The sequence below is a fragment of the Nyctibius grandis genome, chromosome 6 (assembly GCF_013368605.1).
Source record: "Nyctibius grandis isolate bNycGra1 chromosome 6, bNycGra1.pri, whole genome shotgun sequence".
NCBI classification, from domain to species: domain Eukaryota; kingdom Metazoa; phylum Chordata; class Aves; order Nyctibiiformes; family Nyctibiidae; genus Nyctibius; species Nyctibius grandis.
In genome coordinates, this window is record NC_090663.1 from 6,302,287 (window position 1) to 6,315,472 (window position 13,186).

Consider the following 13,186-nt stretch of genomic DNA (forward strand, 5'->3'; position numbering starts at 1 on the left):
CCCAGGGTCCTCCCCATACCCACCAGGTCCTCATGGCACATTGGCATTTATTGCGGTGCCAACCCTATAATGGGGGTCCATCCCCATCCCAGCTGCGCACCCAGGGGGTGCTGGAAAAAACAGGCAGCAGGGCAGGACCTTGGTCTTCAGGGATGGCTTGGGTTTAAATCGATGGTGAAACCTCTCCAGGGTCATCCCTGGAGTCACCGAAAGTCTCCAGGGTCACCTGGCTAGCTGAGGCGAGTGGCCGATGTCCCCGAAACGGAGCCTTTCTGGGGACATCCGTTTCAGGGCCATCGGCCACTCGCCTCAGCTGGCCTCGATGTGCAGGGCAAATCCCGCTGTGGCGAAGTGGTGTAAAGAGATGACGTTCTCAGTGCCATGTTTTTAATGTCCCGTGTATTTTTGGAGGGTAAATGATTCTTTAATACCCAGTCAGGTTAGTTATTAGCCCCTTCCTCATTTACCAGCTCCGAAAGGGGTTTTTTTTCCCTCACCATGCTCCAGTGGTAACTGATATAAAAAACTTCAATTAGCATCTCTGGAGAAAACAGTGAAATAATAGAAATGAAGAAAATACTAAAAGCTGCAAGATACATGATTTGCCTCCTCTCCCCTCCCCTCTCCCACAACAGTATGCCAGGGTGAATTCAGGATTTTCCTTCCTTGCAGCAGTCTCTGCCCATGCAGCAGCAGAGCACATACTTTGAGCCTAGCTCAAATTTAGGCTAGAACAAAGAAAGGATCAAATCCCTAGGAAAAGCTCCACAAGCTGGTAGCTGTTATTACCAATGTAATAATTTAATATCACTGATGTGCACCTGACCATCTCCTGTTCACCCAGCACACCCTGATGGCACCTCACCTCCTCCCACCACCGCAGGACTTTATGCCTCTGGGCATTTACTTACCGAATGTCTAATACTTTCAATGTGTGCATTACCTGTGTGAGATAACTTCACTGATTCATCTATTTTTTTTTTTCCAAGTGAAGAAATTACAATGAGTTTAATGATCCCTTCAGCATTACATCCCTCCAGGGTGTGTGCAGGAACCCTGCAAAAAAATGGGTTATACCAGGATACCTGCTGCTCTGCGCTCACAGACAGAAATAAGGCTCTTGCCGCAGCTTTATCTGTGCCCTGGGCTTATCAGCAGTGATAGCCCTGGCTAATGAGATCATCGGTTAATGCTGTGATGGCAGGGACTGCTTATGTGGCAGAGCACAGGGGAAGCACCTGGGACATGCATTGGGGTGACAGGGAGGTTTATTGGGAGGGCTTTTCCCGTGCTCGGCTCTGCAAGCTCCGTGCGTTCATGTTTAAAGTGCCATTTCTTTAATGTTATTTTGAATTTTAAAAGAAAGTAGAGGAAGGGCATGCCTGTGTTGCTGCACACCAGCCCACCTGGGCTTATCCACTGCAGCAACAGAGCAGGAGCTGGGAAATGTAACAGCTTTTAATTAACCTGGTTTTACCTGGTGCCTCCGTATTCCTGCTGGGATTTGCACTTCGGCTTTGGACCTTTGTTCTGAGCAGTTCACGCTCTTTGGCCTCGCCTGTCAGAAATCAGCTGTATTTGCCAACCCCGGCTAAGGCTGCTGCCAGGCTTTGCCAACTTTTTTTCGTACTGCATCAATTTTCATCCCTCCAGACAGAATTTCCTCAGCCTCTCCACCCGTTAAAGGCACCCCAAAGCGTAGTGAGGAACAAGGAAGCAGAAGAGCACATACAGCAGTGAGAAGCCAATTTTTTTTCCTGCACAAGTGCCCCCAAATTTCCAGGTCTCAGCCTGGAGCACTGCAGCACTCAAAGGAAAGCACTGCAACACGATCAGCTTCATGTTTGCTGGGCAGCTTTCCATCCTCTCCATCGATGGGCCCCTCTGTATGTCCCAAGCACAAGCAAGGTGCTGGGTTTGGGTCCCCGGCAGAGCATCCCCAGGCCCAGCAGCGCTGGGGACCGCAGGCTCTGCAAGGCCACCAATGAACCCTGTGTCACTAGATGGCGGCAATGCCTCGCATCCACCCAGGAGAAGCACCAGCGCAGCCTCGGGCCAGCCTTGACCTGCTCCTACCCAGCCTTGACCTGCTTGTACCCAGCCTTGACCCGCTCCCACTCAGCTGTGACCTGCTCCCACCCAGCTGTGACCTGCTCCCACCCAGCCTTGACATGCTCGTAACCATCCTTGACCTGCTACCACCCAGCCTTGACCTGCTCCCACACAGCTGTGACCTGCTCCCACCCAGCCTTGACCTGCTCATACCCAGCCTTGACCCGCTCCCACTCAGCTGTAACCTGCTCCCACCCAGCCTTGACATGCTCGTAACCATCCTTGACCCGCTCCCACCCAGCCTTGACCTGCTCCCACCCAGCCTTTCCCACCCTCGCACAGGTCCCTCCACCTTTCGGTCCATGGCCACCCAGCCATCCCACCGGGATTTTAAGTAGCAGCCAGGAAACACTTCAAAAAGGCCCATTTTGGAGCCAAGGAAGAGGAGGCAGGGGCAATGTCCTGCAGCAGGGTGCCAGGCTACGAAGGTGGCTGGCCTGAGCCAACGCGAGGGCTCATTGAGGTAGGAAAGAGGTTGTTCATGTTGACCCTGTCTTCTCCCTCAGATCCATCATGGGGTTTTATCACCCTCCTTCCAGACCGGTCCGTCCTCCCCTGGGGGTCTCTGAAGCCAGGGAGAGACTCAGAAAGGGGCACATGGAAAGACCTCAACACACAACCAGGACCAGAATGTGCCAAATTTAATTTAAAAAAAATCACATAAGCCTGGAAAGCTCAAAAATCTCCCCCTAGACAGTCTCCTAGTGCCGTCTCTGCCCGTGAGCTGGCTGGTGTCTGCAAACCATACACAAGCAAAAGCTTTCAGACTTAGAAGTGACCCAGGCAATGCCAGGTACATCCAGTAAGTGGGTGATAAGGATGTTTGGGGCTTTACAGTGCCACTTACTGCCCCGTACAGAGTATGTCCCAGTGGGAAGCGTGTTATGTTGTCTGAGAAAAAATATTTAAGCTTGTCGCTGGGGGTGGGTGAAGGAGTTATGTGTCCCCCTCCCCTCTGATGCACAGAAGCATGAACTTTCACAGAAACACCAGGGAAATTCCAAGTTAAAACTGTAAGATTTTGGCCAGAAATCAAACTATTTCAGTTCTGCCTTCGTCAGTGAGGTACAGGGACCCATAGCAGGAAGGGGGCTAGGAAATTTGCAGAGAGTGTCTGCAGGTGCACAGGCCTGAATAATTCTGCACAGCCAGAATAATTTGTTCGAGCCTCATGTCAAGGAGATATAAGGCAGAAATGTACAATTGTAAATGAATTAAAGTGCATGAAGCTGCCCATTTGCTATGGAATGTGGCTCTTCTCCCCTCTTTCTAAATCTGATATAAAATGCAGGTATCTCGGCTGACATGAGGTAGGACTTCCACATGGGTCAACGCCTCTTCTCACCTACAAATGTGCACACGCATACTTTTCCACTTCCACCTCTGGTGATTTTGCAGGGCAAGGAGCTGCCAGCGCGTCGGCCCTTTCACCACAGCTGGGTGCAATTCTCTTTCCTCACCGCGAGGTGTTTCACAACAGGCTCAAGGACATCCTGTATTGTGGTTTGGGTCTTGTAGATCAAAGTGCAGGACACGCTCATGAAGGCAGAGCAGAAAGGGAGCAGGAGGATGGGATTGTGCAATGCTGGCTCCCTTGGTGGGACGTTGAAGATGCTATTACCTGGAGAAGGTTGTGCAATCATGTTCTACTACGCCAAAGATGATAGTAAACCCCAGCGCCAAATTTTATCTCAAGATCTGCAGTCCCATAGGATATGGGCTCTATGGCCACCCATAAGAAGGAAGATGCTGTGGAGGCTGAGCAGTTACAGCATGTTTGCTTTATCAGTTTCTCCAGGTGACTTTGGGGAAGTCACTCAGTCTCTGTGCACTCCACCATGTACAAAATGGGGATACCTGGGCTCAGGGAGGTGCTTTGACAGTAGCAAACATGGCAGCAGCACCAAGAAGTACATGCACAGAGGCAATCCTGGACTTTGTCCACAGCTCTGGCCTTGCTGGCACTATGGTCATTTCCCATGGAGCATCTCCCTGGCTGTGAACCTGGTGAAAACTCAGGTGTTCTCAGCCCGGCCACCTCTCACTCTGCCCTCCTCACGGCAGTGTCATGCCTCAGCATGAAGCACCTGGTTTGTGCATCACTCTTGTGTCATTGCTTTCCCTGGCCAAGGAGCACCATCTGCTAAGGAAGGTCCTCTTAGGGGCTTTTGTTTGAACTTTCATTTATTTTAAATATAAACTGTGGTCATATATTTGTCTCAGAGAGAGACAGGAACACTGGTCTTCAGCACAGCACATCTGCACGTTCCCTCTGGACTGGTGAAGATAACAGGGTGATGGTTACCCCAGAGCGTGAGGCTCCATTAGATATCATGGATATGGGACACCAAGTCAATTGCTTTGACAGTGTTAGCACATTTATGAAAAGCCATTTCAGGGAACGAGACATTCATATAGTGCATGTGTGTGGTAAGATGGGTTGTACCTCAGGACTTATGTGCAAATTGTAGGGCACGCAGATGCACAAGATCCTGCTCATGCCTGTATGGGCTTGAGTACCTCTCCTTGACTAATTAGCTGCAATCACTGTGAGCAGTCATTAAATGAGCCACTGTGCTTGATAAATCAGGATGGAGGAGAGTGCAGGCCAGTGTAGAGGTGAGCACAGGCCCAGAGCGACAGCCAGGTGTCTCTTCAGGAGTGGAGTTCATCTGACCACCTGTAGGCACTTGGAGGCTCCTGCTCTTTGCATCCCAGCATACAAGACTATGCTCAGTCAGACAAAGGTTTGCTTATCCCCACTGTGTCTCAGGGGCTCTTCATGTGCCTGAATCAGATGGAGACATCTCCACTGCAGACGTGTGGTTGGGTGAGATGAAACACATTTTAACTGGTTAAATGTTCACTGTCTCTGCTTTGGGCAGATGAAGTTTGGGTTCTCTCACTTAAGAACGTTAACTGCTAATGGCTCCATTTCTTTCCCAACATTTTTTTTCCCTGCCCTGGCACAAACTAGCTCCATAAGCAACAAGCACCATTTTCAGCCCTTCCCTGACTCCATAAGCTGGGTGGTGGGATGGAGGACAGCCTCATCCCACCAAAAGCCAAGCTGCAAGAGCAATACATGCCCTCAGAGGGCGTGAGCAGGAGTCCACGTGCCTGGAGAGAGGCAACAGCCCTGAACCGCAGATGTTTGAGGCAAGAGGGTGGGAGGCAAGTGGCACAGCCACCAGCTTTATTTCTGCAATAAGGCAAGACCCCAAGAGCAAAGGCCAGCTCTTCTCTAAGCTCTGCTCCCCAGCTGATCATTGGCAAGCAAAGCTAAGGCAGTGATAGGTCTCATGCTATCGGGGAAACTGCTGCCCTGCCCTCAGAGAAGCAATACTGAGCCTTTGCTCCCTTCGGGACCTTTGTAATAAGATGACAAGGGCTGAGGGCGGCCCTTTGCTGAATTTCGGCATTAATGGAAAGCTTTATCAAGCGGCAGCGCTCCGTGCAAGCTGCCGCTTTGGACAGACTTATCAAGGCTCTGATAATGGCATATCTAATCTAAACCAATACAAACCGGCGCTTGCATGTCTAAGGCTTGGAAGTTACAGCTTGGAGGCAGCCAGCCTCTGGGAGACTGCCACAGCCACTTTAAAAAGAGAAAAAGCTGTGAAATGTGCCACATTTCATCTCAGTGCTGTCTTGGTAGTGCAGCACAACAAAAACTTGGTGGAAACTGAGAGGGACAGAGTTCATGGCAGCAGCAGCATCTTTTCCCATCCAACGTTTCAAAGTAATGCAGCCGTGTGGCCTGCTGAAGAAACCTTTGTTCCTCAAGGATAAAAATAATCAGGCCAAAGATGTGAAAGCTGGGCAGCACACCAAGTTCCCAGGTACAAGCACAGCAGAAATAGGGATGATCCAGGCAATAATATGGGTTGAGACAGAGTGAAGCCCACCTGGGTATCTGTGATTGGCAAGCTTGTGACCAAGGTCTTCAAAAAATGGCTAGGGGTTTTGGGGTGTCCAACAGGACCTGCACTGGAGAAATCCATGACTGCATCAGCAAAAGCCCTGGCTTGTAGCCTTTCACATTTGGACTAAGAAAATTCTAGCGCAGAGCCCAGTCCCAGCTTCCCAAAGCACCGAGGTGAAACCAAAGGCTTCACAAGTCTTCTTGGTTACAGCATATGTTATGAGGCACCAGTCACAAACTGCACTTCGGGAGGTTTGGGCTGAGCATCTTGTCTTCAAGAGGTGGGTGGTGCAGATCCAGGATGGGCACCCAGAGAGGCAGAGAGGGTGGGTTTTGAGATTTTGCCAAAGTCATGGTTGAGCTGATCTGGTGTTGGTGATGTTCTTGCTTTGAGCAAGAGGTTGAACCAGAGACCTTCAGAGGTCCCTCCCAACTAGCTTCTCTGATTCATCACCTTGGGACACAGAGCACTGGGATACCTCTGTGGCTAGGAGGAAGCTGAGATGTTTTGCACGTCCATATCTTTGATTCAAGTGCAAAAAGCAGAAATGAGACACTTGTGTCCTTTTTTCTGATAAGCTTCTAAGATCACAGGATCACAGAATCACAGAATCAATCAGGCTGGAAGAGACCTGTGGGATCATCGAGTCCAACCTTTGACCTAACACCACTGTGTCAACTAGACCATGGCACTAAGTGCCACGTCCAGTCGTTTCTTAAACACCTCCAGGGATGGTGACTCCACCACCTCCCTGGGTAGCCCATTCCAATGTCTAATAACCCTTTCTGTGAATGAATTTTCCTAATGTCTAATCTGAACCTCCCCTGGTGCAGCTTGAGGCTGTGTCCTCTAGTCCTGTCAAATCCTACGCTTTATTTTGAAAGCAACTTAAACACAGAAGTACCTGCTGGCTTTGTTCCTCTGAAAATTAATCTCTTTCCACAATTTTTTTTTTATCATGTGCTTATGGATGCCACGTTGCTACCTCCATAAAATGGGTTTGTGGGATTTTCCCTGCCCCCGCATTGTAAATTGAGGTCCATGAAATGTAAAGCAATTTATCACTAACCATTGCCCCGGTTTTGTGTTAATGTTTGAACATGGCCATAAAAGAATTACACCATCTTACCTCTGACCAACTCTTAGGGCTAAAGGACCTTATAAAACCAAGCCTCACCTACCAGCAAGGCACTTCCTCGTGTGTTGGGAGCACAGAGAGCCTTTCCATCATGAGCTTCACTGGAAAGTACCAACTCCAGTCCCAGGAAAATTTTGAGGCTTTTATGAAAGCCCTTGGTAAGTGCCTGCATGCACCATGTGCTGCTTTGCCTCCACTGATCCTACTGATATTTGGGAGTCCAACTGTGCTGATGATGTAGATGATTGAAAATACGTCTCAGATTTCCTATTTCTGTCTGTCATCTTGCTGAGTTCTTTAAAATGCACGTGCATGGAGATGTGATCTCAAAATAGAAGAGAAAGCATCTCTCTGGCTGGAGGTCAGGAGATGCTGGGTGAAATTTTATGGCTTGCAGGAAAATGGTCCCAGCAGTGTCTGCAGCCACGGGCCAGCGCGGCAGTGCTGCACACACGTGACAAGCCAGCGGGACCTACTTAGGGTGACTGCAGATCTGCCTCATCAGGCTGTGGAATGTGAGAGCAAGAAGGACACCGCTCAGCCCACCGTGCTGCTGCTCAGCAATCCTGCAAAGCCCCAGATTCCACCATTCATCAGAAAAATAGTCGGGTTGTTTAAATGCTTAATGATGAATGTGGTTAGCTAGATTTCCACCAGCATCTCTGCCAGGGAACGTGCTCCTGCAGGCATTCAGGAGGCTTTGCACTATTTCTGCACAGTCATGTGCCGGAGGGGCTCTACCTGTCAGATAAGCTTCAGGCTTTGGGAGAAGACTTTAGTGAGCTGGTTCTGAGGGACCCTCAATCTCATAAAAAACCATTTGGTTCCTTCCTCCTGCCTTGGTTTATTCTATTTGCTCTGCTTGCCTCTCAGTGAAGGAAGGAAGACAGGGTTTCTTCTTTCCCTCTGATGCTTGGCCAGGGAGGTAGCTGTTCTGCTCCCAGCCAAGTCAGTGGGACAATGGAGAAGTCCAGTTCCCACACAAACCCAGGATGACAGTATTTGTTATTCTTCCTCCCCAGCAGAACCAGGGCCATGTGGCCCTTGGGGAACCATCATCCTTGTGAGGCTTTTCCACACTAGAACAGAAATCCTGCTAGCTGTGGGTCCCCAAATCCCACCGCATTCATTCAGCAGCAGCAATCTGCCTGCTAATGGCTCCAAGGTCCACCTAACATCTCTTGTTCCTGGGCAGGGCTTCCCGATGACCAGATCCAGAAGGCCAAGGACATCAAGAGTGTCTCAGAAATTGTGCAGGATGGGAAAAACTTCAAGGTTACTGTGACCACTGGCTCCAAAGTGCTGCACAACGAGTTCACCATCGGGGAGGAGTGCGAGATGGAAATGCTGACGGGAGAGAAGGTCAAGGTGAGTGATCAGTTCCTTTTCTGCCAGGGCTGCAGGGGTTCATGATTCAATGCAATGGGAGGGGGCTAATTGCTGAAACCAAGTCTGCAGATGTGACTCCTGCAGCCCTGCTCCCTGCAGGTCCTCAGCAAGGCTCTTAGGGACACATTTCTGAAAATGACAGTCCATTTCTGAGCCACCTTCCTGAGAAACTCAGAGCCCAAGACCCTGAAGTTCCCACCTCCCCCCTTCACTTTTACAAAACACTGTACAAGCTCCCCAAGCAGCACTTCTGCAGATGAAGCCTTGCATTCCTAAAGCTATTTTAACAGCCAGTTTGGAAAACACTGTAAGGCAGTGTTTTAACAGCCCGTTTGGAAAAGGGGGATAGAGATGCTTTGGTAGATCCTTCTGACAGCAAAAGGTCTGAAAGATTTGAGGTGGAAAAGGGTTGACTTTCTGTCATGTTGCAACACAAAACATACCCCCACCTTCGTTTCTTTGACTTAAAGGTGGTGCAGGAAAGTCAGCCAATGAATCACAAACCAATAAATCTCTCCTTTTAAGTCCCAGTGGCTGTTAGCTTCACTGCTAGCCCTTTCCACTGCTTCTGTTTACACTGGGTGAGATGATTTGGCAAGGTGAGGATTTATCGCTCTTGAAATTGGGTCAGCTCCCGTTCCTGAACATTAGTTTCCAATGGTTCATAAAATCTGAAGACAGTGCCACTGGCAAGTATCGCCTCTCACCTCTGCCTCAGGAGAAGATGATATTGTAGGGACTTTTGAAAGCAGAAGGAATGATCAACAAAGAAACGCCCCTGTGAGTCGGGCGCTGATAGCTGTACTGCCTGTATCACAACTTCCAGCATCACTGAAGTCCCTTGCACATAAACTAGAGGGAAATGGCTGTTAGAAGAGTTTCACCCTCCATAAATCAGCAACTCAAAGGCAGATGAACATGTCTTACAGCTGGACAGACAGATGAACAGAAATGTCTTTTGCTGGGTTATTTATTTGAGTAATTTCAGTGATCAGTGTAGCTGCCCTGGGAGTGTTGGTGCTGTCCGTAGCCTTTTTAGATGTGCAGCTGCCACAGAGAGCATCTGCCACAGGTTTAATAGCCGGCCCAGCTTTAAACCGTGACAGATTGTCAGAGATTCAGCAGATGTGCCCATCCCTCTGAGAGCTTTCCAGCCATGACTGTGTTTCTGAAAGCTCCTTAAATGGTTTCCCACCTTGACCAAGACTCCCCCATCACCCCAACCTGAGGGAGGTGGCTGCTGCAATGTGCAATAGCTGGATGGTGGAGAGGAGACAACTTGGCATGCCCTGGCCCAGCTCAGGTGACTCTGCAGTCCTCTCCTTGGAGGTGTGCAGGTCCTCTTGGACTTGGTGCTGTATGAGGATTTGCCTTGAGGAACATTAGGGCTGCACAGAGGCACCAGCATTGGCAGGGTGAAAAGCCTTCCTTCTTCTCCCCTAAAACTTATGTTGGTGTGGTGCCAAGATTCCTGCTCTGGCATCTAACAGTGCAGAAGCCGTGAGTGATTCTCTGTTTGGAGGGGAGAGAGGTAGGTATGGCAGCAAAATTGCACCCTTGTAGAGCTCAAAGTAAACATCCATGTCTTTGCTGTGTTGTAGTCACCACCAGCACAACCCTCTCTCCTCCTCCTCCTCCCAGGAAAGCTCCAAGGGAGCAGCTTGCTCCAAACAGCTTGCAGAGGGGACAGTGGCAACTCAGTACAGCAGGGGAAGGACAAAATGCAGGTGTTGATATGGTCTGCAGCAATAACATGAATGCTTCTGTCTCCTCCCCTCTCTACCAGGCTATTGTTCAGATGGAGGGTAACAACAAACTGATTGCAACCCTGAAAGGGCTGAAATCTGTCACCGAACTCAACGGAGACACCATCACCCATGTAAGTGCAGAAAAGAGGGGCAATGGCTGCAGTAACAATGCATACGGCTGCCTTCGGGGTTCTGGCCCTACAAAGGCTACAGAGATTCTGAGGAGCTTAGATGCTGGAGACAAGCACATGCTCGCACTCAGGCTCTGTAGCCAAAGCTGATCAGCTGGCCAGGCACTGAAGGCAGTTTTTTGTTATAGTCTGATCCCAAAAGTATTCTTTGAGACCCCAGGAGGCATTTCTGATCAAAGTTTCATGCAATGAGGGCATGTTCTCGCCCACCTAGATGTATATGCTTGTGGCTGGACCTGGTACTTTTAAAGAAGAGAGGAGCAGCAGACTGATCCCAGCTGAGTGATGTCAGATTATTCCTACCTGCTTTGGGGTATTTATGAAGAAATCCAAAGCTTTAATAATTCAGTTTATAGGAGATAGACTGGGACAAGATTCTTTCCAAGAAGAGCTTGGAGCCAAGAGCCATTAAAAGCTAACCCTTTCCATTTGTTTTTCAGACACTGACCATGGGAGACCTCACCTGCAAAAGAATCAGCAAGAGAATCTAGAGACCCTGTACATGCCAATCATTTTACTGTGTAAAATGTGTCCATTAAAGTAAAATTTGTATTAAAGGCCCCTTCATTATTATCATCAGCCTCTTCACTGTTGCTATAAAAAGATGCAAGCCTCCAAAACTCACGTGAGCCCAGGTAGAAATTGGGCAACAGGCTGAGCCAAGGCTGTGCTGATGTCGGTGAACGGAGCCAGGCTAGGGCGCAGGCTCAGAGCCATCGAGTGGCTCTCTGAGATGTGCTCCATGCTGATGAGCACTCTTCCAGCCCCTTCCTGGGGACAGGTGCCAGCATCCTGCTGGGGTGTCCCGGTGGGTTGTGCACCCATGGCTGCCCTGGGTGGGTGGATGGAGGAGCACTGGGCAGGGAAAGGGCTCTGTTCCCTTTCCTTACAAACATGGCCAAAGTGACCACAAGGTGACTGGCAGGGCCAAAGGATGGGGAGGTTTAGGTGGACTCAAGGAAATGTCAGTGATCCTGCCTAGGAAGCTGCCTTGGGGAAGGAACCAGTGTGGGGGCAGTCCAAGTGTCCCAAATGCCATCCCCATCCTCACATCTCTGCAACAGGATCCAGCCCTACAGGCTCTGGCCACCCTATCCCCATCTTCTCCCCACCCCTTCCCACCAGCAGGAGGGTCCCACACAGCCTACAGGTGTCCAGTGTGTGTTTCACCGAAAACTATGCCTGATAAATTGGGTTGAACTGGAACTGAACTCTCCTTCCAGGGTGAAATACAGGTTTTCTCTCCTGGCAGAAGATGGGAAATGGTTATTCACAGTGTAGACACAGAAGGAGCACCAAAGTCATCTTCTATGCTCTTGCTTGGTGCTGCGGGCTGGATGGAGATGTGGTTTTCTGACACATACAGGAGAGGAAACCCTTCTTAGCTGCCTTTTCCAAGGCCTGTGCTCAGATGATAATTGGGAATTGTCACTGGGAAACAGATATATGGCTGGTGTGATATACGTAGCTGGGATGATGTTCTTACAACTGCTCAAAGTTAATCAGGATGTCAGGAAAACACCACGAGCGCTTCCCCACCTCCTCCTGCAACCCCAACACATGCCACTAAAGGACCAATTTGTCCTCACATGCATCTCTCCCACGACCCCTCTCTCCTCAGGGAAGGTTTTCATGTTACAGGTAGACATTGATCCTCATGCTGAGAACTGAACCAATATGGATTGTTGCACTGGGCATCAGATGGGCACCTCATGGAAAAATGGAAGGGCTTAGCTCAACAGCACCTAAAGATGTTGGTCTCCAGTGAACTCATCTTAGATCTGGAGAAACATTGGTAAAATCACTGAGAAATATCAAAGAGGAAAAACCCCGGTTTTGTTTTCTTGCTATTCTGCTGAGGAGCAGGTAGGGGATTCTTGAACAAACCATCCCTTTTCATCTCTTGGCTGCCACTGAAGGTCTGGACCAAACCAGTTGGATTTTGAGATAGATGGGCAGACAGCAAAGACCTTTTTTAATCTAGAAATCCAACCATTGCCTTTAGACACTTACTTAACTCTGTTGGCTGCCCACTGGCAGCTGATCCATGGACTATCCCTTTTTTGCTCAGTGCAAAATTGATTAAGCACCTGCCTAAGCTGAAAGAGAGATGATGAAAGGTATCAGAGCCCCCAGCTCACCCTGAAGGTGAGCAAAGGTGGATCCCCCTCCCTGGAAACAGCTTGTTCAGTTAGAGCAATCCACACAGCCAGTGCACCACACCAGTGCAACTGGCCTCTGGCATGGACTCATCTCATGTCCATCTGCTGCCATCACTGCAGACATTTTTTGATTTTTAACCAAGGAAACTAATTGACTTTAATTATTTTCTCCTGATGTAGGAACTCTACTTAGTCCTGCTTGCAAAGTACCCACCGTTTGATGTTGCACCCATGTCAGCTGCAGAATCATTTTTCAGCAGTTTTTCATCAGAAAAACACACCACTTCACACAGAACACCATCTGCAGGTCTTATTGAGCTTGTACTCAGTGCCCACAGGCATGCATGACACTTTGTGGAACCAGCTTCCCACTTCTACCATCCCTTGGTCAACCACCCATGGACATCACTGGAAAGAGATGTTATCACAAGGAAGTGATGGGAAAAAATACACTTAGGAAAGAATCAATTAAAATTTAACCAAGAACTTCAGGATCAGGACTTGTGTAGAGAGAAAGAGG

At 49.2% G+C, this 13,186-nt stretch overlaps 1 protein-coding gene across 1 annotated transcript; it reads left to right on the plus strand.

The window, feature by feature from the left end:
• The first annotated feature begins 7,262 nt into the window (after positions 1-7,262).
• Positions 7,263-11,012, plus strand: FABP1 (fatty acid binding protein 1). The gene is made up of 4 exons (XM_068404118.1): positions 7,263-7,334; positions 8,372-8,544; positions 10,352-10,444; positions 10,945-11,012. The coding sequence occupies exons 1-4, from the start codon at positions 7,268-7,270 to the stop codon at positions 10,993-10,995; spliced, it is 384 nt and encodes a 127-aa protein (XP_068260219.1). The 5' UTR covers positions 7,263-7,267; the 3' UTR covers positions 10,996-11,012.
• The last annotated feature ends 2,174 nt before the right edge of the window (positions 11,013-13,186 follow it).